At 35.7% G+C, this 23599-nt stretch overlaps 3 protein-coding genes across 8 annotated transcripts; 1 reads left to right on the forward strand and 2 right to left on the reverse strand.

Annotated features, from left to right (window-relative positions):
* Window positions 1-182: 182 nt before the first annotated feature.
* LOC132065356 (uncharacterized) lies at window positions 183-6945 on the reverse strand. 3 transcript variants are annotated; one of them, XM_059458704.1, is made up of 11 exons: window positions 6779-6945; window positions 5990-6051; window positions 4223-4289; window positions 4030-4095; window positions 3552-3645; window positions 3344-3460; window positions 2390-2490; window positions 2088-2162; window positions 1907-1999; window positions 834-1154; window positions 183-501 (listed from the first exon to the last, which is right to left on the reverse strand). In XM_059458704.1, the coding sequence occupies exons 2-10, from the start codon at window positions 6001-6003 to the stop codon at window positions 843-845; spliced, it is 939 nt and encodes a 312-aa protein (XP_059314687.1). In that variant the 5' UTR covers window positions 6004-6051; window positions 6779-6945; the 3' UTR covers window positions 183-501; window positions 834-842. The 3 variants fall into 3 exon arrangements, with proteins under 3 accessions (XP_059314687.1, XP_059314686.1, XP_059314689.1); XM_059458703.1 differs by lacking the exon at window positions 6779-6945 and having other exon boundaries at window positions 5990-6203; XM_059458706.1 differs by lacking the exons at window positions 5990-6051; window positions 6779-6945 and adding an exon at window positions 4709-5499.
* An 867-nt stretch (window positions 6946-7812) lies between these two features.
* Window positions 7813-21303, forward strand: LOC132065359 (uncharacterized). 4 transcript variants are annotated; one of them, XM_059458711.1, is made up of 4 exons: window positions 7813-8223; window positions 8748-8868; window positions 10709-10896; window positions 21205-21303. In XM_059458711.1, exons 1-3 carry the CDS (start codon window positions 7888-7890, stop codon window positions 10879-10881), a joined length of 630 nt encoding a protein of 209 aa, XP_059314694.1. In that variant the 5' UTR covers window positions 7813-7887; the 3' UTR covers window positions 10882-10896; window positions 21205-21303. The 4 variants fall into 4 exon arrangements, with proteins under 4 accessions (XP_059314694.1, XP_059314695.1, XP_059314693.1 ...); XM_059458712.1 differs by lacking the exon at window positions 21205-21303 and adding an exon at window positions 12733-13273 and having other exon boundaries at window positions 10709-10870; XM_059458710.1 differs by lacking the exon at window positions 21205-21303 and adding an exon at window positions 12733-13273 and having other exon boundaries at window positions 7815-8223.
* LOC132065358 (serine carboxypeptidase-like) lies at window positions 11988-22907 on the reverse strand. Its single transcript, XM_059458708.1, has 8 exons — window positions 22535-22907; window positions 21808-21976; window positions 13856-13975; window positions 13606-13749; window positions 13368-13518; window positions 13128-13216; window positions 12748-13009; window positions 11988-12386 (listed from the first exon to the last, which is right to left on the reverse strand). The coding sequence occupies exons 1-8, from the start codon at window positions 22888-22890 to the stop codon at window positions 12160-12162; spliced, it is 1518 nt and encodes a 505-aa protein (XP_059314691.1). The 5' UTR covers window positions 22891-22907; the 3' UTR covers window positions 11988-12159.
* Window positions 22908-23599: the final 692 nt, after the last annotated feature.

A 23599-nucleotide genomic window follows, 5' to 3' on the forward strand; every position in this document is an offset into this window, starting at 1 on the left:
TTGCCTACTATATGACTATAATATTGGACACTGTGCTACAATATTGTTAAAGACCACAAGTTTAAGAACCTTTTTGTTTCTTTGTTTTCGAGTTTTGCTTACAATCTTGTGCATGGAGTTATGGCCAGCCTTGAATAACCGAAGCATCATCAGCCTTGTTAAAATAGTAAGAAATCAACATCTAAACTGAACATTAAAGTCACTAGATTGAGAAATCATCTTTTTTCTTGACACATCTTCAAAAACCCAAACAAGTTCGAAAACTGAGGTCTAACACACCTCCGTGCTGCAATTGGTGGTACGCTACTAAAAGCTTACATGTCCAACTTAAAAGAAGCATAATACTTTGGTTCTTTCCATGCATTTTTTACTTGAACTTGGACCATAAGAGGCACTTCAAAGACTAGTACTTCTTCTGGTGGAAAGACAATCTTACCTCAATGTCCTTGACACGTAATGCAGCGTGCAACAGTGTTGGCAACGGTAATGCCGTTTTAGGAGCTGCCAAACAAATAGCTTCTACTTTTAGCAAGAGAAAAGACACAATAGACACTTGAAAAAGTTTCCCATGTAAAACCAAATCATCGAAAATATTCTGTCATTCATTTTCCTGAATCTGGTAAATTAGCATGTTGGAGACCATGGATGCATGCAGAAAGATCAGTGTTTCTTTACTTTTAGTTTTGGATGAAGTTTGAACATCTTGCAGATTCGGAGAAGTGTTGATTCTAAAATGGTTAAAATGCAGTATATGCACGCATGTAAGCAAAGTACAGTGCAAACTCAAAAAATCTGCAGTGATTTAAACAAAAAAAAAAAAAAAAAAAAAAAACCTCTATAATTTATGTTATCTTGACATCACGAAGAAGCCTAGCAGCCATCGCTCCACATCTTCTAGCCTCCCATTCACTAAGCTTCGTGTTATCTAGATCCATAACCAGGTTGTTATCTACCTTGCCCTCATTGTCAGTCGCGTCATCTTGATTAAATCCATTTTTACTTTCATCTTCCTCTGATCCGTGTGTAGTTTCTGTTTCGCCAACCTCTTCCGTCTGCTGCTGAGCCATCTGTCTAACAATTTCCGAGGTACTTCCTTGTGACTTAAAGCCCATTATGTATAACTGGATGCTTGGGTGTTGGTAAGTACTATCCATCTGCATAAAAGTAGGTCCACATAAAAGAAAGAGATGTCCAATTTTTTTAATTGATCTGTAACTATAAACTCTGGATATAGGACAGATTGGAGATGAAATAAATTAGTTCAACGGTAGGAGGATTTGGGCCAAGAACTTATATCGCGTCGAGACATGCATGGTCGATCTGATTATTTATTTTGGAAGCCCTTTCTACACAAAATCAACAAAACCATTTGGCAAATGAAAAGTTAACTGCGACTATCTCAAGGATAAATTACCATAATTAAGGTTGTGTTTGGTAAGGAGGAAAATGTTTTCCAATTTTCTCATGTTTGGTTGGTCAAAATATTTTGGAAAACAGTTCTTTAGGAAAAAAAGTTCCTTATAAATGAGGAAAATGACTTCCCTAATGGAAGTTGAGAAAACAAGTTTCATAACTGACATTCTAAGTTTATTGTCTCTTCCCCACCCACCCAACGCCCCCAACCCCCATCCTCGCCATCCGTGAATGCCCAGCCCATACTTACCCCCTAGTGTTATGCTAGATTACATATAAATGTTCTTGCATGATATTTTTTGCCTGCTTACCAAACATAGAAATAAGTAAGAATCCCACTCATTTTCCAAGATACAGTGTTCTAGGAAAACATTTTTGTTCATACCAAACATACCTGAAGTTCCACAATATACACATAACTGATTGTGATAGGAGAATGTATGGCCTAGTTGACGGCTAGCATGAGATATCAGCAGGATGGACTGGAAGTTACCTTTGCTCTTGGAACAGTTTTGACCTCAAAATTTCTCTTCCACGTCTCAAGCATCTTTTCATGGACATTTGTCGATCGGATTTCATGACCCAACTATAAATGAAATGTTCATATTAATAATAAAAAGAGAATTGGATAAAGAGAATAAATTTCGTAAGTTCTATAATACTTTAGAGGATACCAAAATTGTTGTCTTCGGTCCAGACAGTGCAATTATTGTCTGCAAAAGTGGTTCCAAAAGATGCTCCGCATAAACCTAGTAAAGATAGGTCAAGGTTAGAGCAAATAAACTACAATATATATACGATCATTGATTCCAAAACTGTATGTTTTTTTTTTTTTTTTTGAGTCAAAGGTAACCAAAAACTGTATGTCTCACTTCTCTTAGCAGAATAAAAATATGTCATCTCAGTTCTCAGTGCAAAGCAAGGGCCAGGAAAGGGGCAAATGGAATTGCACTACCCTATCCATGATAAAACTTACAACATCAGTCCCAATGATATAGTCAAATGGAGGGCCAACAGCCTTTATATGAGTTTCATTACCCCAATCCAACTCTGCAGCCTGTATGGAACCAAATGAATCTACAAGGAATAGAGCTTTCAGTCAGATCATAGTAAATACAACAACATCCTCTCAGAATTAAATTCCAGTCAGCTTTCTGTTTATAGAAAGAAACACCACTAAGTTAACCGGAAAAGTTAGGTTCTTAGAAGAAGAAACCAACAGAACAAAGTTCAGTTTGCATATAGAAGTCGAGAAAATGACAAAAATGGTCCCATATGTTTGAGGGTAGGTTCAAAATAGTCCCTTAAGTATGCATTGAACAGTTTTAGTCCTTTAAGTTTATCAAAAGTTAAAACACTTTTAGTCGCCATCGAATATTTAACAATTTATGTTCGTTCGATTTGATGAAAGTAGTGGATAAAAAGATTTAACTAACCAAAAAAGTGTCGTCAAATCCTAAAATATGCAACACAAAAAACTGCACTAGACACTAAAAAGATATAAGAAATAGCAGAAGTTACACCTCAAAAAGTTGTACCAGACTCTAGAAATAAATCAAAAATAGCAAAAACTACAAAAATTGTACCTCTAAATCTGAGTTTCCACTATTTTTTTGCCATAGTTCCCGTCATATCTAACAAATAGTGCTTGGTAAATATTTTACGGAGACTAAATTTTTTAACTTTTCACAAACTTAAAGGACCAAAACTGTTAAGTGCATACTTAAGGTACTATTTTGAACCTACCCTCAAACATAAGGAACCATTTTTGTTATATCTTGTAAGAAATACCAGTAAGTTAACAGGAAAGTTAGGTTCTTAGAAGAAATCGACAGAGCAAAGGTTCAGTTTGCATATAAAAGTACAACAAATGATAAAGAGTATACAGTTGAAAAAGCTAAAAGATCCAAATGGCACATTAATTTGAAACCTGGATCTGAGATTGTCTGCATTATCCTTGAAGTATTACGCTCCACATTTCTCATTAGCAATGGCAAAACCTCAGTTTGGTCAGTTGAAACTACATCACATCCAAGCAATGCCATGCCTGTGGAAATTTCCATCTCAGACAAAAAGAACCATCTAACTGTAGAATGGTATCTAACAGAATTGAGTCTAATAAAGTAAAGGCAGCCTACCAAATCCTGCTACGCCACAACCTGCCCCAAGTTCAATGACACGCTTTCCTCTCAATTTAGATGGAGAAAACCTCCCCTTTCGACAATTTCTTTCCTATAAATTCAAATCAAAAGTTTCCAGCTAATAACACCTCAAAACTGAAGGGGTAGGAGTGCTCAATAAAGTAAATAGTATATGTAGATATGTAAGCTTGAATAACTGGAAAAAAAAAAAAAAAAAGACTCAGTATTTAAAGCCACTGATCTCAGTATTCCAGCCTCAACTCAGAAAAGAAAAAGGAAACGAAAACGAAAAAGGCAAATAAAAAATCAAAGTAAGGTTTAAGAAAACCGGAAAGAGATGTAGCAAGGAGAAACAAATTATTCATGTCTTACAGTAAAATAGAAACTCATATTATTTTTGCACGTAGCAGATCAAAACAAAGCAGTCTTAAGGAAATTGAAGTTGAAGAATACCAGAGGGGACTTCAAATCTTACCAGAAATTTTACTAAAACCATAGATGCATCCCAAACAGTAGTGCCTAAATGCTTCGAATTAGGATCCTGTCATAAATAAAGCGAAAAAGAAAGGCCAATACTTCAAGATACAGTATTGGAAACTTAATGGCATAAAAATACGGAAATCACTGAGAGTCACTAACATAGCCAAAAGAAAAGAAGGCCTAATTACCTGGCAAAACTGAAGCTGATGACCTAGAACTTCAATGTATATTGCAGAAGTGTGTGGAGAATTTAACCTGTCATGAATTTAGACATTAGCCCACCAAATGACATACAACAACAACACCACCATACCCACTATAGTCCCACAAGTGGGGTCTAGAGAGGGTAGAGTGTACGCTGACCTTACCCCTACCTTTACAGATAGAGAAGCTGTTTCCGATAGACCCTCGGCTCAAGTAAAGCAGATACACATCAATTAATGAAAACAGATGCAACAACTGGAGGATAGTAAGAGAGACTGGGGCACAAGAAACAAGTAGTAATAGAAAACTAAAAATACGAAACTAAAATGATAAAAATGACGAAACTAATACTAATACTACTGGTAAGGAAAAGCAAAACATGTATCTACTCACTACTAGCCTTCTACCCTAAATCTCGCCCTCCACACCCTCCTATCTAGGGTCATGTCCTCGGTGAGCTGAAGACTTGCCATGTCCTGCCTGATCACCTCGCCCCAATACTTCTTTGGTCTACCTCTAACTCTCTTCAAACCCTCCAGAACAAGCCTCTCACACCTCCTCACCAGCGCATTTGTGCATCTCCTCTGAATATGGCCGAACCATCTCAGCCTCGTCTCCCACATCTTGCCTGCCACGGAGGCCACTCCCACCTTGTTCCTAATATCCTCATTTCTGACCATATCTCTCCTAGTAAGCCCACACATCGCTCTCAGCATCCTCATTTCCGCAACTCTCATCTTCTGGACATGCGAGTTCTTAACTGGCCATCACTCCGCCCCATACATAAACACAAGAAATCATGAGCAAGAAAAGACCAATATTTGTATGTATGTAAAATATAGGTGTACATTTTTTTTGTTTTGGAAAAAAAGAGTAAATTTAGGTATAATCATTTTGAGGAAATATAAAAAATATGCATATGCTCTTTTTACAGATGCCATAAACTAAGTGATGATAACACACAATTTCTTCATAATTTTGTAGTCATACTAAGATTGGTTTTAGCTAATATCCATAACAAACTAGCATGCATTCTACTAACCGAAATATAAAAAGTGAAAAAAAATAAGCCTGTTGTGAAATCATTACATTTGACTCTATCAATTAGTGCTAAACAAGTAAAGTGATCAGATTGATTGCATTTTTCAAATGGTGGTATCCAAGTAAGAGGATCAACAAAATCGCCCCAGTCCCAAACTAGTCTAAGCAAGAGAGATCAATTTTCAAAATGATTTTACATTTTTCTTTGTCCCATAAGTGGCATTCCAAACTCATTTTCTCCTCCCCACCTCCCACCCCTACGCCCCAACCTCCCCCCCCCCTCTTCCACCACCGACCCCACTCCCGACCTGACCCTCCTAAGCCCCCAACCCCCGCCGCCATCGACCCCCCACTCCCCACCTCACCCCCCTAAGCCCTCAACCCCACCCCACCCCCGCCACCACCAACCCCCCACTCCCCACCCAAAGGCCCCAACACCCGCCTCCACCGACGCCACTCCCACCTTGTCCCGGATATCTTCATTTCTAATGCTATAACTCCTAGTATGCCCACACATCCAATCGCAGCATACTTATCAAACACGAGAAAATAAGCAAGAAAACATTTTCCATATACCATAAACAAGGTGTGCATTACATTTTATCAAATGAGAAGGTTACTTTAAATATGTTGTAATATAAACAAGCAAATCTACAAAAAATAATACAGTAGTAATTAAATAATCAAAAGAATGGTTAGAATGCACATACCTATCTGCCTCCATAGATGACCATACACTGAGTTGAACAACACTCTGGTGGAATTTATCTTTCTGTCCAAAAAGAAAAGAGACAAAGAAAAAAACAGTGATTGATCTTAAGCTACTCTATTTAGTTAGATTATAAGTGTAATTGGCTTATAACACAACAATTTAAGGTCTTGCATTCATCTCATACTCCCTTTGTCCCAATTTACCTGTCTTATTTTCCTTTTTGGTCTATCACAAAAAAAAATAAAAAAATATTAGTAATTTGATAATTTAAACATCTTACTCCCTATGCCTCAAATTATTTATCGTGATTACTCAAAATAGTTATATCACATTGTTTATCCTTTTAAAAATTCATAGCATAATTAATTAGTTTTTCTCCATCTCACCCTTAATAGAATTTTGTCATTAATATAAATGACATATAAATAATAAATGACATATAAATAGAGACACTTAATGGAGAGGGATTATAATTTAGATATAAGGGTAAAGTAAGTCAAATATCCCTCTTAATAAATATTTCTTAAGAAGCGTGTAAAAAAAAAAATTTGTCCCATAAGATTTAAAGTAAGTGATTCAAAAGTCTCATTTTATTTTTTAAACTTAGTGACCAGTCAAACTAATACACTTAAATTAGGAGAGACCTTTTTTTTTCACCTTGCTGAAAATTTGGCAAAATCGTGAAATTACAAATTCACCAGCAAGTGAAATAAAAAATTCGAAGTTTCCAAAAAAGAAAATTTTTCTGGTGAAAAAAGTAACTAGTTCAAATTAGATTAGAGCATACCTGATTAAATTATACGATTTATCGCCGGAAAAATAAATGAGTTAACCTAACAAAGCTTTCAATTTGCCGAGCTCCTTTTTAAGTTTTAAAGCCTGCTTCAGAGTGTACTTTACGTTTGTGTGGTTGTACCTTTTACTTCTTTCTTTGTTTCTTTTTTCATTTTCAAAAGTTTGTAGAACTTGTAAAAAAGAATAAGGTTGTGTTAATGGAAGAAAAATATGTGTTTATTTTAATTTAATGGTGCCATATTATCAGAGAGATTTTTATTTTTTATTTAATTTATTAATTGTGTTATATTGTATTTAAGCTTATTTTTTAATTTAAATTTCTAACTTGGCGAAGAAATGTTATTTTATGTTAACTGGCGTGAAAATTGTTAGGGGAGAGGAGATGTTAGCTTCACTTGACCAAGGTAAGAGTATTTGTGTTTCATAAGTGGAGAGTAAAATTATTTTATTTTCAATAATTTAGGAATATATTACTTGACTTGACTAATAATAAGAGTAATTTTTTGTACAAAAAAGAAACATATTGTATACTTAATTTTTTTAATAAAATAACAAAAAAATACATAAAGCAGATACCGTAGTATAGAGAGACCAGTGACATATATATTGTTTTTACCATTGAGGTTTTTAATGAAAATAATTTTTTCTTCCAATTTACGTGACACTTTTTATTTTAATTCAAATTATGTAAACTTTGATTGATATTTTAAATATTTTTTTTTAATCATATTAAAATCAGAGGAATTGTAAGTTTTTTTTTTTTGTGTAGCTATTAATTATTTAAATTTTAATTTTAAAATATTGAGTTGATCTAATTTAATATAACGTTAAAAATTAATCAAATTACAATACTAACGATAACAATTTGAGCCAAAGGTCTACCGCAAACATCGTCTCTCCCTCACAAAGGTAGATTAAGGTCTGACTGCATCTATCTCGATAGGTCCACTTGTGAAATCACACTGAGTTTTTATTGTTGTTTTAATATTAAATAATTGAGGTGATTTAATCTAATTTATCTTTAAACGTTAATCAAAATGATTCGTCAAAAATTAAAAAGTGCCTCATAAATTTTCCTACTCCTTCCTTATACAACACACCATGCCCAATTCAAGTTCTTTCACTCACACAGACACCATTTTGGAACAAACTGAATATTCTGAACAAAGAAAATATCCATCAATGAATCCAGAAAGTTCCAATAGCCAAACAAACCCCAAGAAAAGAGCATTAGCAGAAACTAACAAAGACAAGCCACCAACAACACTAAATTGCATGGTTGTAGCCATTGATCACAATAACCTTTTTTACACAGTCTGCTCAACATGTGAAAAAACTTTACCTGAACCTTCTCCAATTACCCATTTACCCTTTTGCAAATACTGTAACCTTAACAACCCTGCTTCATCTGGTTCTAAACGCCTCTTTCGTGTACTTGTATGTAATTTCCTATTCTTTTGTGCCCTTATTTGCAATTTCATGTTTTTTTGTGAAAAGTTTTTTTTTTTTTTTTGGAATTTGGGTTTTTTCTCTTGTTCTTTTGTGTCCTTATTTGCAATTTAATTTAATTTTTTTTTTTATGAAAAGGTTTTTGTTTTTTTTGTTTTTTGGACTTTGGGTTTTTTTCCTTATTCTTTGTGTCCTTATTTGCAATTTAATGTTTTTTTTTTTTTTTTTTTTTTGTGAAAAGTTTTTTTTTTTGGTTTGGAATTTGGGTTTTTTTCTTATTCTTTAGTGTCCTTATTCGCAATTTAATGTTTTTTTTTTTGTTTTTTTTTTTTTTATTTTTTTTTTGTTTGGAATTTGGGTTTTTTTCTTATTCTTTAGTGTCCTTATTCGCAATTTAATGTTTTTTTTTTTTTTTGTGAAAAGATTTGATTTTTTTTTTTTTTTTTTTTTTTTTGGAATCCTTGGCAATTTAATGTTTTCTTTTTTTTTCTTTTTTTTTTTTTTTTTTGCAGATATCTATAGCTACAGAGAAAAAGGTGATTGTGGTGATAATGTTTGATAGGGCAGCTAAGGTTTTGTTTGGTTGTTCTGCTGATGAGTTCTTTGATTTTGCAAAGACTCACCCTTTTGCTGGTAACTTAAATTAATCTCCATTTTATTCGATTTTCATTTCCCATTTTTTTTTAAACCTTTTATACTTGTATAGGAGTATCAATTTGCAGTTTACAATGGCAATTAATTTTATTCTTTAAATAAGTAGTAGTAGTAGTAGTAGTAAATGAAAAAAGGGAACACACAGATAGTCGGGGGGGATTCACGGTTTACTTTTCTTAACTAGTATACATTGATTATACACTGATTATACATGTTTATACACATATTATACATTCGCCGTCTACTTTTAGTTTTAGCGAATGGGTGGGCTGCTATTTAGGTTAATTCTTTTGAAAAAAACATACTTTTTTAACTTGCCTCTATCATCAAATAAGTTATATACAGTCAAAGCTCATCTATCATCAAATAAGAGCTATATACAGTAAAACCTTTCTATAACGTTGTCATTGGTTTGAATATTTTTTAACTGCTATAGCAAAATGTTATCATAACAAAAATATAATATAATATATATATATAACATAAAAAAATCGGTTCCAAGAAGACTTGGCCATTATAGTGAAATGTTGTTATAGAGGATGATTGTTATACCTCTCTATAACGGGGCGTTTGTCCGGATACTTTTTAGCCGCTATAGCAAAATGTTGTTACGAAAAACATATAATCTATATAACATGAAAAAGCGGTTCCAAAAGACTTGGTTTTTATAGTGAAATGGTATTATAGAAGATAAGTCTGTTAATAGAGAGGTCTGACTGTATTTAGTTTCCATTTTGCTTTGGGAATTCTATGAAACAAAAAAGAATGAAGTAAGTAGGAGATGATGAGAATTTTTCTACAGAAATTGAAAATTTTGATGAAACTTACTCAGTCTGTCCCAATTTATAGGAGTCTTTTCATTTGGAGGTGTCCCAAGATGGTTGACACTATTTTATTGCCACACAAGTTTCATGACTTCTCAAGAAATATAGGAGTAATTTATTTAAGGACAAAGGTGCAAATATACCCCTCAACTTTGCGATTTAGAGCAGATATACCCCCCATTACAAAAGTGGTGTATATATAACCCTGCCGTTACAAAATGGTGCAAATATACCCTTTTCGCTGACGGGTTTCTTAAAAAAAAAATCATTTAGGTTATTTTATAATTAAAAAAATGTCACGTGACTTTAAAAAAAAGTCTACCCATTTTTTTAGTAGATATACTTTTCTAAAGCCACATAGTAATTATTATTTTTTTTCGATGGGTCGGGTCTGGTTCGTTTAAAAAAATGGGTAGACTTATTTTTTTAAAGTCACGGAGATATTTTTTTAAATGAACCATACCCAACACACAAGAAAAAAAATTTATCATGGCTTTATAAAAATATGTCTACTAAAAAAAAAATAGATAGACTTTTTTTAAAGTCACGTGGCATTTTTGTAATTAAAAAAAACATCAGCGAAAAGGGTATATTTGCACCATTTTGTAACAGCAGGGGTATATATACACCACTTTTGTAACATGGGGGTATATCTGTTCTAAATTGTAAAGTTGAGGGGTATATTTGCACTTTGCCCTTTATTTAATCATATTCTAATTTGATATTTTCGTTGAAATGTTTCTCCATCGATTTAAACTTTAACCATTACTTTAGTGTTTTCTTATACTATTTCTAAACGTAATATATAGGTTAAATTATTATGTTAACTTCAGTGTCCAATCAAAACTTGTCATGTAAAATGTAACGGAGAGAGTATTTGGTTATGGGCCATGAAAGATTGTCCAAGAATCTTATAATTGCATCTTACAATGTTTTGCTGGCGGGGCCATATGAAGAGGATTCTGACTGATTTGAGAATTGTTTTTATTATGCAGCTGCTAATGCCGGTAAAGCTTTGGAGGGAGAGATGTTGAAAGTCACCTTGTCCCAACCAAAGAATGGGAATGCACGGCATCTACGAGTTATATCAGTTTTGCCATTGCGGACTGGTTTTCAGCCTGTTATCAAGACCTTGAGGGAACTATATCGAGCAAGAGGTGGTTCATAACGCTAGTGCATTCAGGTGTTTTTGTATCGAACGTTTCTTGAGCAGCCTTTATGTTTGTGTACTTCTCCGTCATTCCATTGACAAAAAGAACATGAATGCATATTTTGTTAAACATTATTTTTCTCCTTTAGACACCATTCTGAGCATAGCAGCTCAAAGTTTGCTTCGTGTGCCATCTAACAACATCAATAGACACGTGATTCTTTGCCCCGTGCAATATGTGCAGTTCAATGAGGATATCTGAGCTATAATACAAAAAATCTTGATGTAACTGAACTGGTTTAACAGACCGGAAATGCAGGGGATAAGTATATAGTCTTTCAAACTGGAGAATTTTCTTCAAGTTTGGTATGTCGATAGTCTGTTTCAGAGTAAGAGGAATAGGGGAGCTGGATCAGCTGTTTATTCCTCTAGGTCTTATTTTAACTGAACTGGTTTAACACACAGGAACTGCAGGGTTTAAGTATATTGTTTTTTTTCCAAGCTAGTACAAATATCTAAGTGTAGAATTTCCTTGTAAGTCTGGTATGTCAATGCACAGTATGTACCAGAGACCGAGGGGTTGGCAAATCGTATCAGCTGTGTATTGATGTTATCAAGAGATACAATCTGAAACTTCATCCTCTAGCTGTGTTTAAATTTAACTTCTTGTGGTCCTACTGCTTGAGCATTTACTGCCAAAGGGGAAAAAGTATGAAATTTTAGCAAGTGTTCAGCAATTTCCTTCAGCATTGAAAGTGTTAATTACATGTTTTGTTGCTTGGGAAAAAATCAATCCGTTTGTTTTCTCTGCAATGTTGGGATATAACCATATAAATGTTGGGGCAAAATACTGAAACGATCAATTCTTGACCTTGGTTAAGCTAGAACCAAACTTGGTTTCATAACAAAATTTCAAAATAGTATTGAAGCTTGATAATGAACCAGAATAGTTTTGATTTTTTTTTTTTTTGTCTGTTGTTGTGTTAAATGGCTAGTCTGTTTGTGCCCTTTTCTTATTCCCCTGAATGCTGTTTGAGACAGTTCTCCTTATAGGTTTGAAATGATTTAACTATTTTGACACTGGCATGATACACATAATTCAAGACAAGGAATAACAAATCATAAGAGCAAACTGTGTGCTGTAATATATGTTGTAACGCTTAATCCAATATCTTAAAAGAATAACATTCACCTGAAAAGGTTAAATGTATCTACATGATCTTCTATGTTTTGTTGAGATTATGAAGCTGTAAAATTGTTAATCTGTTTCAGTAAGTGTGGTTCTTGATAAACTTCCTAGGAGGACAATTTGCCTTGAGTCCACCTCTGGAGCATTTCGAGTGCTGCCTTAGGTTGGTCCATCGGCACCAGATGACCTGCATCTTTGACCTTGAGGAAAGTCAGAGGTCCATAGTTCTTTCGAATTCCTTTCTCCTCACCGTCTACTGTGAAAGAAACAGACGGTGCAGCCCCGAAGCCCTCCTGCCCCGACCATTCTACTGCATGCACCCAATTTGAGTTTCCTGTCCATATCAAGAAACAATAGTTTAGTCGTCAACTGACACTCTGTTTTTATTTATTGGAAAAATTACGTGACAATAACAACTTAAGCCCACTTATTATCCGTTTTAGCAATATTTTTAAATTATTACAATAAATAGCTAGATTTTCATTTTATAGCAGATTTTTACTGTATGGGTGTATGTATGTATAGCAGTAGTGTGTGTATGTATGATATGTTTTGGAAAAAAAACTAGGCTATGTTTTGAAAACTCAATAATATCGCCAAAATTTGTTATTAGGGAGCATAAATAGTGCTATTTATGAAAATTCCTCTTTTTTATTATTTGAATTCTCTTCTTGTCACAGGTGAATGACGCTTACCAAGCCAGTTGCAGATAAGGTCATACTCTCCGTCGTAAATGAGTAGATTGATACCATCCTCAAGAAGTGCAGGAATACCGGCTTCATGATTCTTCACCCAGTCCGTCCGCATAGCCTGATAAACTTTTTTACTACACGAGACAAAATCAATGGCGGGGGGAACACCTAGGGCTTCCTTAACTTGGGCATCGTTGAGGTAAGTGTCCACTCTTGAGAAGTCATAGCAGAGGTTTCCCTCGCAAGTCTTCCGGATATCATAGTACTGCAGGTGAAAAAAAGTTACAAAATCCATTCGTTTGTTATAAAACAAATATGCTTGTAGTTATATGACACTGTCGTCTCATTGAGAAAAAAACTCAAGACTGTTCTGAATTCTTTACGTTTATATTGCCCGCAATGGCCATTATACTGCTGAAGATGGTTGTGCAATGACTATATCCATCCGAACAAGCTTCTTCACTACCATTTGCTGCCAATATTTTCACAAAACATTACTGATGTCAATAATATTTGCTATTTCACTGTCCGTGTATGAATTTAACTTATGTACACTGACAAATGTGATATAAAATAACTACAGATAACCGTTTTTTCTTGTTCTAAGGGGGATAATGAGTTACCGCAAAGCTTAATGTCTTGTTGACATTGTGGATATAATTTGTTTATCTCGTCATAATCAGTTTGATTGATCAATTTCATATCCAAAGCATAGTCAGTGTCAGCTTTGTACTGGATTTCTGGGTTGGTGAGTCCATTACCAATGGCCAATCCCTGATCAAATGCATCATAATTAAGTACAAATTACCAAAAGCATTGAAAATACTGAGAGATGACTTATTAAAATACGCAAAAAAATACCTTGAGGTTTATGTAATTTCCTTCGTTATTTTTGTTTCCTTGATGAACTCGAGAAGCAAATGCAGGAATATAATGGCCAGCGTATGATTCTCCAGTAATGTAGAAATCATTGTTTACATAATCAGGATGAGCTTTGAAGAAGGCCTATTGTAAAATTTTGTAAAATTTGGATTGATATTAATAAAAATATGGATTTGTTAGTAAAATAGAATTAAAACAAAATTAGAAAAAAGAGTAAAGGGGAACTAACCTGTAAGAAATCATAAAGGTCATTGCTTACACCAGTTTCATTGTGACGAATGTCACTGTCATCACTAGTATAACTAAAACCAGTTCCAGTTGGTTGATCAACATATATAAGGTTTGAAACCTATCAATTCGAAATAAGTAACGGGAATATTAGTTTCCAGTTTTAACTTCTGAACACGACAATATAAAAATTCTTTACATTGTTACTATATACAAGTATAATCCTTCTTATTCTTAAAAAAAGGGAGGTCTAGACATTTGGTGCACGAAGCATCCCGTAACGGAAGAGTTGTACCCTAAGGGATATAATGTAGGCACCCTGACTTAAGAACCAATGATTGATTCACGGTTCTAACTCGTGACTTATAATTCATGTGTAGACTTGACTTTTGTTTCAACTTCTAAACACGGTAGGGTAAAAGAATCTTTACAACAATTTATATACAAGTAAAATCCATCTTTTTCTGGAAAGAAAAAAAAAAAAAAGTCCAATGCACGAACTAAGTTCACGCATGGTCAGATTATGTTGCACCTAAGGGGAACATAATTTCTTTCCACGAAAGAAAGGAAATGTTTCATAATGTAAGAAGTTTACCTGAGTATGATTTTACTACTTGAACCCCCGGATCTAGCTATATGAATTATATGAAAGACAATTTTACCTGTGGTCCGATACTTCCCTTCAATATCTTCTTATTCTCGACTAATGAAAAAGGATTCATTGAATAAGTTTTTCTAGTTTTCGAAAAAGAGCGGCTACTGGCCTTTCGTTTCCGTGGAGGCAATTAAATGAAGATAGAGCACTATATAAAAGTCATATAAGTCACTTTGACAACATCACCAATTGCAAGTAAAGATTTTTTTAGAGTAAGAAAGACCCACCACTCTCTACTACTAAACTAACCCCCAAACAACCCCCCAAATTACCGTATGGCCCTCCCTACCACCATCAACACGGGCGCACCCTTACCTATTCCACCGGAACCGCCAGATGTACCAATTGAAGTTATGGATCTGGACCCACCCAAAATTAATACTGCTTACAAGGTTGCAGTATTGGAAAAGTCATCATTAATTGAAGCCAACTACCACACTAACTTGCCAAAGGCAAAGACATTGAAATTGAATTCTCAGCTACTGAGGAAAAGGATAACATTAATCTGTCAGCTGAAGACAAAGCAAGACTATACTTCCCTTGGAGACACTCCATTATAATCAAACTATTTGGGAAAAGATTCAACCGTAAGTTCTTGAAAGGAAAACGCCTAGATCTATGGAAGCCAAATAAAAATTTGACTCTAATCTATCTGGGTAGTGACTAGTACATCGTCAAATTTGGACTGGAGGAAAGCCTAACAAAAGCCCTCCATGAAGGACCTTGGTTCATAGCTAGGAACTTCCTCACGGTGAGAAGATGGCAACCAAATTTTGTCCCCGCCGATTCTATAATTTCTTCCACTGCTGTCTGGATAAGGCTACAACAACTCCCAACCGAGTTCTACTACAAGGGGATCTTAGAGAGAATTAGGTCAAGAATCGGGAAACTACTAAAAATTGATACATACACTTCATTTACCCTGAGAGAGAGATATCCAAGGATCTGCATTGAAATTTCTCTTGATTTCCCAGTGAAAACTTCCATTACCATCGAGCAACACCGGCAAAAAATCATTTATAAAGGTGAGGGTATCTTATGTACGCGTTGTAGTTGATCGGGCCACACGCTTCTTGTGGTGTATTTTTTCGAGTCCCACCCCAAATCCAAAAACTGAAGAAGCAAGCTCCTCATCCTCTCCTCCAAAAAGAGCGAATGGCAAACAATGAAGTTAGCGAAGAAGAAGAAGAGCTCGCATAAGGTTGCCCCACCAAGCCGGCAAAAGGGAGAGGGGAATAAAAAAAGAGCAAATCCAGATCAAAACATTCGACGGAACAACAGGTAAGTCCTTCAATCTCAAACTTTCATTTACCGTGATCAGAACAATAGCCCGCAGCCAAGTAAACAGCGGAGCCGTTGAAGGTGAGTATCAAAACCCTAGGGGTACTACGGAGAGGGGCGGGGATTTGGACCACAAAGGCCCTTCAGAAGTGGGCAAAAAAGCCCTAATTAATTTGAGCCCAAATCGAATTCGTAACCAGAATAGGGATAAAACCCAATCTATCAAGGGTATGGGCCACTTTAAACCCAAAGTGAATAATAAATTTGAGGCCCTGACTCAACAAAGTCCGTCCTCTACAGACTCAATTGGGCCCCCGGATATCCACCTTTTAAATAAAAAAGTCCAAGCCCAATTGAGTTTAGATAAAAACGGCATCTCTCCCACTAATACTGATACCCCTGAAAATAAATCAGAGGATAATTAGACCCCTATTACCTGTTCTCCTCGAGCACAACACCTTCAAGAACACTTTTCATTAAAAAACCAAACGTCTACTCCTAAACCGAGAAATATCCCTACGCAATTTACTAATTCTAATCATAACTACTCTCTAGACTCGACGGCAGTTCTCACTTCCAATATAACAACTCCTATCAATGAGTCGAAAGATGATTCGATTGACATCTTTAAAAGAGAGCTGGAGCTTAATAAGTACTACCAACCAGTTAATCTTTCTCCATCTTCCTCTTTTTCTAATCCTCCTCCTACTAACCATGGACCGAGAACAAACACCACTACCACTACCACTAACTTTCATCTCAAGACCCCTTCCCTTAAATCATCCTCCAAAATCGTGGTTGGAGATTGGACTACAAGGTCGATCTATCTCATTGAATTTGATGTTAGGGAACCAACCAATAACCGTTATAGTCCGGGACTCAGCCTATCTAGCACAAGTGGTAGCAGAGGGATTGAACCAGGGGATGCTCAACTACGATCATCATCTATGGATGTTGACCTTGTTGAAAGCTTTCAGCCAGAGCTTAGATCAAGGCCTAACACCCTAGACGCTATCGACCCTGATAGAGGAGGCGACGAAGGAAATAACCTTCTTCCCAAACTTGGACTCAGAATTCCTTCAAAGAGGCCCTCCCTTTATTCTATGAAATCAAACAGGACCAGCCCCTGTAATGGTAGACTCGACAATAGTAACCCCAACTCCCCTAGAAGAACTAACCAGTGCTCAAAACAAGGTGCTAGAAACCCTGAAATCAAACAACAGGGAACTAGAAATCATGCTAACTCACTGGAAGTACCAAAGTTAGATGCAATACCTCTAGAAAAACTTCAGCTCATAGAGATCAACAATCCACGCAGTGAGCTACTAGTAGTAATATGTCCCAGGGACCTTATCAAGTTCGAACTAGGCATCAAATTACCTTTGATATCGACAATAGGGAATTTCGCAGTAGTTTTGAACCCAGCTGGGAGTCTGTCTTAGGAGAAAACTCAGAAAGCAACCTCACCCTCAATGGGAAAGGGGAAAGGGGAAAGAGGTTATGAGGGAACCCTAGAATGCACCAAGGAAATCTGAGTTTCATATTATGGGGTGCGAATAGTCTTGAGTTTAAGAGGCACTACAAAGCAATGGTAGGTTTGCATAAACCTTCTATGCTAGTTCTGTTGGAAACTCGTATGAAGGACTACAAAGCCTTTACTGAGGCAATGGGGTTCACTGGGCAGTTAGAATCGCCTACTATTAGGAATTCTGGAGGTATCGTGATTATGTGGAAGGAGGAGCTCATGAAGCTAGAGGATATCTCTATCAATGCCCAAAGCATCCATACCATTGTCAAGGTATTTTTTCCTCCTAAAACTTGGTTCTTTTCTACTGTGTATGCTAGTAACACTTTTAATGATAGGAAATTACTTTGGGAGCAGCTGACTACTATTTCTGATACTATAGCTGAGGAATGGTTTGTGGGGGGTGATTTAATGAAATTCTTAAAGCCTCGGAAAAATTTGGTGGAAATAGTATCAATAATAATACAACTAACCACTTCTGGGACTGTATTAACTATTGTAAACTTGTTGATTTAGGTTTTAAAGGGAGTAAGTAGACTTGGACCAACAAAAGATATAGCAATAGAAATGCCTTTATTTTAGAAAGACTAGATAGATGTCTTGCTAATGATGATTGGATAAACCTCTACCCAGAATGCACTGTTACTCACCTCCCCAAAATCCACTCTGATCACTGCCCTATGTTTGTTAGATTGGCTAATGACAGTGTCCCCATTGACAAGCCTTTTAGAGTAAACACCACGTGGTGCAACCATCCAGGTTTTATTAATATTGTCAAAGAGTGCTACCATAATCAGTCTGACCTTACTAGAGCAAACTATGATTTCCAACTTAAAATTCTTGAATGGAACAGAGTAACCTCTAGTAATATCTTTACTAGGAAAAGAAACATTATTGCTAGACTGAATGGGATACAAAAGTCTCCTAACTACCAATATAGAACTTACCTTCAAAACCTTAAAAATATCCTTACTAAGGATTATAGTGAAATTCTTCAACAGGAGTCTGAATTCTGGAAACATAAGTCTAGGATTAATTGGCTTACTAATAGGGATAGTAATACTAAGTTTTTCCATACATCCATCATTAATAGGAGAAGAAGGAATATAATCCTTGCTCTAATGAATGATGTGGGAAACTAGACCTACGACCAAGCTGAGATTAAAGAGCATATCCTTACTTTCTACTTTAACCTTTATAACTCTGAGCAGCCCCTCTCTAAGATGAACCATAGCATAAAACCTTCCATCTATGGCTCCACTGCTGAGGATGACCATACCAAACTTACCCTTTCCCCCAGCAACTTAGAGATCAAACAAGCTGTCTTCTCCTTCAAGCCTTTCAAAGCTCCTGATCCTGAAGGTATCCATCCTTTCTTCTATCAAAAATATTGAGCTGAAGTTGAGAACTCTATAGTGAGCTTTTGTAGAAATATTTTTAGTAACTCTAAGATGGAAGAAGAAGAATTAAATTCCACTTACCTTTGTCTTATCCCTAAGAGTGCCAATGCTACTGTTCTTAAAAACTTCAGACCCATTGGCCTTTGCAATACCCAATATAAAATTATTACCAAAATTATTGTGCAGAGAATCAAGCCCTTTTTTGCAAACCTCATTGGGCCAAATCAGGCTAGTTTCCTATCTAATAGAAGAGCCTTTGACAATGCCATTATTGTTCGAGAATACCTTACCCAATTCAGTAAAATAAAAGGGAAAAATGCTAATATGATTCTTAAGATTGACCTAGAAAAGGCTTTTGATAGAATTGAGTGTTCCTTTATTAGAGAAACCCTTATCTATTTCAATTTTCCTCAAAGACTTACAAAGCTCATCCTATCCTGTACCAGCACTTCTCTTATATCTATCCTAGTGAATGGTGGGAGAATAGAGTTTTTTAAGCCAACAAAAGGAATAAGACAAGGAGACCCCATCTCCCCTTATATGTTCATCCTTTGTATAGAGATGCTTTCAAGGAAAATTAACCAGGAGGTAGACCATCAGAACCGGTTCCCTATCTCTAACTGTAGAAATGGCCCTAAGATTTATCACATGTTCTTTGCAGATGACCTCACCTTCTTTGCTAGAGCAAATTTGAAAACTGTACTACCATAATCAACACTCTGACTAGCTTCTGTAATAGCTCTGGCCAAAAGATTAACACTGCTAAATCCAAGGTCATATTCTCAAATAACCGTAGGACAGAAGATAGAGACCTTTTTGCAAATTGCCTTACCATCAAAGCAAAAAACCCCTTTGCGAAGTATCTAGGATTTCCCATATTCCACAGGAGACCTACCCATAGTGACTTCCAATTCATCATTAACAATCTTAATTCCAAGCTTGCAGGATGGAAAACCAAATTCCTTAATATGGCTGGTAGAACAACCTTAGCAAAATCCTCTCTTAATAGTATTTCCAACCATGTTATGTAGTACATCAAGCTCCCTAGAAAAACTAACAAGCTTATTGACAGAACCCAAAGGAAATTCATCTAGGGCACCACTAATGTCAAAAAGAAAATACATTTGCTAAGCTGGCAAACTGTTACCAAGTCTAAGGAGGAGGGGGGACTTGAGAATCCAAAAGGCTGAGGTAAAAAATAAGACTATGCTTACCAGTCTCACTTGGAGACTTCTTAAAAGACCTGACTCCCTTTGGGCTAAAGTACTAATTGCTAAGAATAGTCTTAAGAGAAATTCCTCCCTTACTTCTAGAACTTGAAAAGGCATTATTGAGGGTTATGATATCTGCAGGAAGGCCATACATTGGACTGTCCATAAGGGTAATAAGGTTAACCTTTGGCATGATAATTGGTTGTCTCACCTAGAACCACTTAGGAATATTATCCAGGGCCAACTCAATAGGAATGCGGAGCTCACTAGAGTGGAGGAAGTCTGGAAGGATGGGCAATGGGACCTGGATAATTTATCTTTTGACCTTCCTAAAGACATTAGACATTCTATTGCTGGAAGCCCCATCCTTCTCTCTAGTAATAAAGAAGATCTTATGTATATTGGGGGTTGACTGGTAATGGCATCTTCTCCTCTAAGAGTGCTTATAAGCTTATTGACTCCCCCCTATGTGATTTAGACACAAACAACTCCTTCAACTGGATGTGGAAAGCAAAAACCCCAAACAAGATCAAGTTCTTCCTTTAGATCCTAACACATAGCAGACTCCCCACCAACTCTTTCCTTTACTCTATAGGACTGAATATCAGTCCCCATTGTAAGTTGCGCGGTTATCAAAATGAAAACATTGCCCATAGCTTCTTAGACTGTGGTGCAGTCCAAAACTTCTGGACCCAAGCTAGGCAGGATAGTTATGACAACATGAACTTCAATCTCCTCTTTGTTGATAATTGGGAAACCACTTGGAAAAATATTAAGGGAAGAAAGTTTAACAACCTGCTTCAATGGGACACCCTTATTCCTTACTTCCTTTGGACTATTTGAACAACTAGGAACTCAAATCTCTTTAATAACAAGCATGATTATCCCTCCTTTAGGGAAGCTTATGGTAGGGCCATAGAATATGACCAGCTCTGTAACCATTTCAAAAAATCCCTCCCTAGAACCCTAATTAATATTAAGTGGCATCCTCCCCCTAGAGGGTACTTCAAGCTAAACACTGATGGATCGTGTATGGGTAACCCTGGGATTAGTGGAATTGGTGGAGTTATTAGAAATTCTAGAGGAGAGTGGGTTATTGGTTTTATCAGGCATTCCTAATTCTACTAATTTATCTGGATTATTAGCCATATTGTAGGGTCTCAAACTAGCTTCGGACCACAAGCTCCTACCCCTAGAAATCAACTCTGATTCACAGGAGGTAATCTCAATGCTGAAAAATGGTCACATTCCTTACAGTGCTTTTATTTATGAATGCAGATTGCTGATGGATAAGCTGGGAAACCCCGAGATAAAATACAGCTATCGGGAGCAAAACAAGGTCGCTGATCTGCTAGCAAAGGAGGGAGCCAAGAAAAAACTTTTTGAAAATGTGAAAGTAGTAGTAGTTCCTCCTATGTTTGCGAGTAAGGTTTTTGTATATGGAACTACTTACGAACGCATGGGTTGTAATATAAATACTCTAAATGAGGGACTCGCTCCCTCCTTAGTTGTAATGGTTTTACTAGTTTTAATATTAAGTATCTTGATTTACCAAAAAAAAAAAAAAGTCATATAAGTCAATAACAAGAGTTGAACTAAAAAAAAAAAAAAGTCATATAAGTCAATAACAAGAGTTGAACTACTTTTGAATTCAATTTTTTTTTTCTACTAATGAACAACCAGCAGTCAAAAGAAGAATAGTTAGTTGGTGAAAAGAAACTTTGCATGAAAGAAAAAACTTCAATAAGCCTGTTAATATATAGTAACAATTATCATATCCAAAATATACAAACCAACTTTTCTTGGAATGAATTTATACTATAAAGTAGAGAAAATACGAAGTATATTTCTTAATAAAATAGAGGAGGAAAGAACAAGAACCTTGTCCCATCCAAAATCATTCCAGACAAGAGACATGTTGTCTAATATTTTAAAAGGTCCATTTTCATAAAACAAAGCCAATTCACTGCCACATCCTGGCCCTCCTGTTAACCATATCACCACTGGATCATTCTTGTTGCTCCTCGATTCAAAGAAAAAATAGAACATCCTAGAACAAACAAAAACAAAACATCTGCATTACTAAAACAACAACCCGTGATGAACAAAAAACAAAACAAAAAGAAGAAAAAACTGGCATACATGCAGTATTCCACATTCACTTAGGGTCCAAAGCAGTGCCGCACTCAAGAAAAAAAAAATTGAATTAGACAAAGTGTCGCTAATGTTATGATGATGGTACAATCTGGTTGACGGGTATGTAGCATAAGCAACCTACCATGATGCAAACATCAAATGACTGATTCCACAATTCAAACCCGTGATTTATAGGCAAAAGGGTTAGGGGGGTCGAGTCGTGGCCCGATGCACAATGAAGTATTCCGTGTTCACACAGGATCATGGAAAAGACAGCATCTCAAGGGGATGTAATTTAATTAGCCTACCCTACAGTCAGAATAATTCTACGACTCGAAACCGCAACCTATAAGAGGTCATAAGGAGACAACTTTCGGTTGCTCCATGTCTCCCATCCCGAACAAAAAGAATATAGAAGAAAGAAACTCAAAGATGGCATTGAAATATAATCATAGATAAAAAAAAATCAAACCTTGCAGCTTTAGCATGCACAAGAGGAAAATAACCAGCATGATGACCCAAGTCTTGGACAGTGGAACCAGAATCACCAAGACAAGATAAATTCAATTTCTTTTCAAATAATCCCCGCTCATAATTAGCTTCTAGTGCACTATTTTCCTTTGAAGAAACTATGTTGATATCACGTTTAGGGAACAAATTAAGTTGCCTGATGAATGTTTCAGCCATTGTTGTTGGGAACTTTGTTTGGCTCATAATAGAATCATCATGAGAAGGCAAGAAAAACTTTGGTGATATTGAAAGAGCAATTTGAGAAAATGAAACAAGACATATTGTAAGAAAGAGAAGAGAGAATGAAGTAGATGCCATTTTTTTCTTCAAGATTTCGAATGAAGAATATTGAGTTGCTAAAAGGGTGTTGAGATTTATTTATAAGGAGGGAATATGAGTGTGAAAATGGATTGTTATTATTTATTGTTTATACTCCCTCCGTTCCATAATAAGTGTTTTTTAGGTTTTTCAACTTTTTTCAAAATAAGCGATGCTTTATGATTTCAAAAAGACTTTGGGTAGATCCTTCCAAGATTACCCTTATTTAAATAGTCAAGATTCATTAACTACCTTTTCTTTTTTTTTAGAAAGTAGTAAAACTTGATTAGGATTAAGTTAGTAAAAACGCTCCTAATTTTCTAGGAGTGAACAATTTCTTAAGGATTGTGCATGAGCCTAAAAAATCACTTATTATGGAACGGAGGGAGTATGGAGTATTTATTATAAGTGTGTGCGCGTGTGTGAGAATTAGAAAGAGGGAGGAAAGAAGGAGATGGAAGCAACATGGGATTTAATGTTTTACAATGCTATTGGACAATTAGCAACTCTTGAGGGGTAAAGAGCTGCATGAAAAAGGGAATGATGTATTTTCTGTATTCAGATCTTTTTATATATTTCTTGGTTTAATTATCAAAGAGGGTTCGATATTAATTAGGCATTAATTTCACATTTGACGTTATCTTTTCATTTATCCTTTCTTTATACATCAACATTATCTTTTTGGGGTGATAGTTTTTTTTTATCCTTC

Source organism: Lycium ferocissimum, chromosome 7 (genome assembly GCF_029784015.1).
Source record: "Lycium ferocissimum isolate CSIRO_LF1 chromosome 7, AGI_CSIRO_Lferr_CH_V1, whole genome shotgun sequence".
Classification (NCBI taxonomy): domain Eukaryota; kingdom Viridiplantae; phylum Streptophyta; class Magnoliopsida; order Solanales; family Solanaceae; genus Lycium; species Lycium ferocissimum.

Bases quoted from the DNA above. Each gene is read 5' to 3' on its own strand.
- LOC132065356 (XM_059458704.1), bottom strand. The intron at 2,163-2,389 runs GTAAGTTTTATC...TATCTTTACTAG, and splicing joins ATATCATTGGGACTGATGTT to GTTTATGCGGAGCATCTTTT. The intron at 1,155-1,906 runs GTAACTTCCAGT...ACTTTTATGCAG, and splicing joins AAACTGTTCCAAGAGCAAAG to ATGGATAGTACTTACCAACA.
- LOC132065359 (XM_059458711.1), top strand. From the start codon at position 7,888: ATGCCCAATTCAAGTTCTTTCACTCACACAGACACCATTTTGGAACAA. The intron at 8,224-8,747 runs GTATGTAATTTC...TTTTTTTTGCAG, and splicing joins AACGCCTCTTTCGTGTACTT to ATATCTATAGCTACAGAGAA. The intron at 8,869-10,708 runs GTAACTTAAATT...TTTATTATGCAG, and splicing joins AAAGACTCACCCTTTTGCTG to CTGCTAATGCCGGTAAAGCT.
- LOC132065358 (XM_059458708.1), bottom strand. From the start codon at position 22,890: ATGGCATCTACTTCATTCTCTCTTCTCTTTCTTACAATATGTCTTGTT. The intron at 13,519-13,605 runs GTATTTTTTTGC...GCATTTGATCAG, and splicing joins GAAATTACATAAACCTCAAG to GGATTGGCCATTGGTAATGG. The intron at 12,387-12,747 runs GTAAGCGTCATT...TGATATGGACAG, and splicing joins CCTTATCTGCAACTGGCTTG to GAAACTCAAATTGGGTGCAT.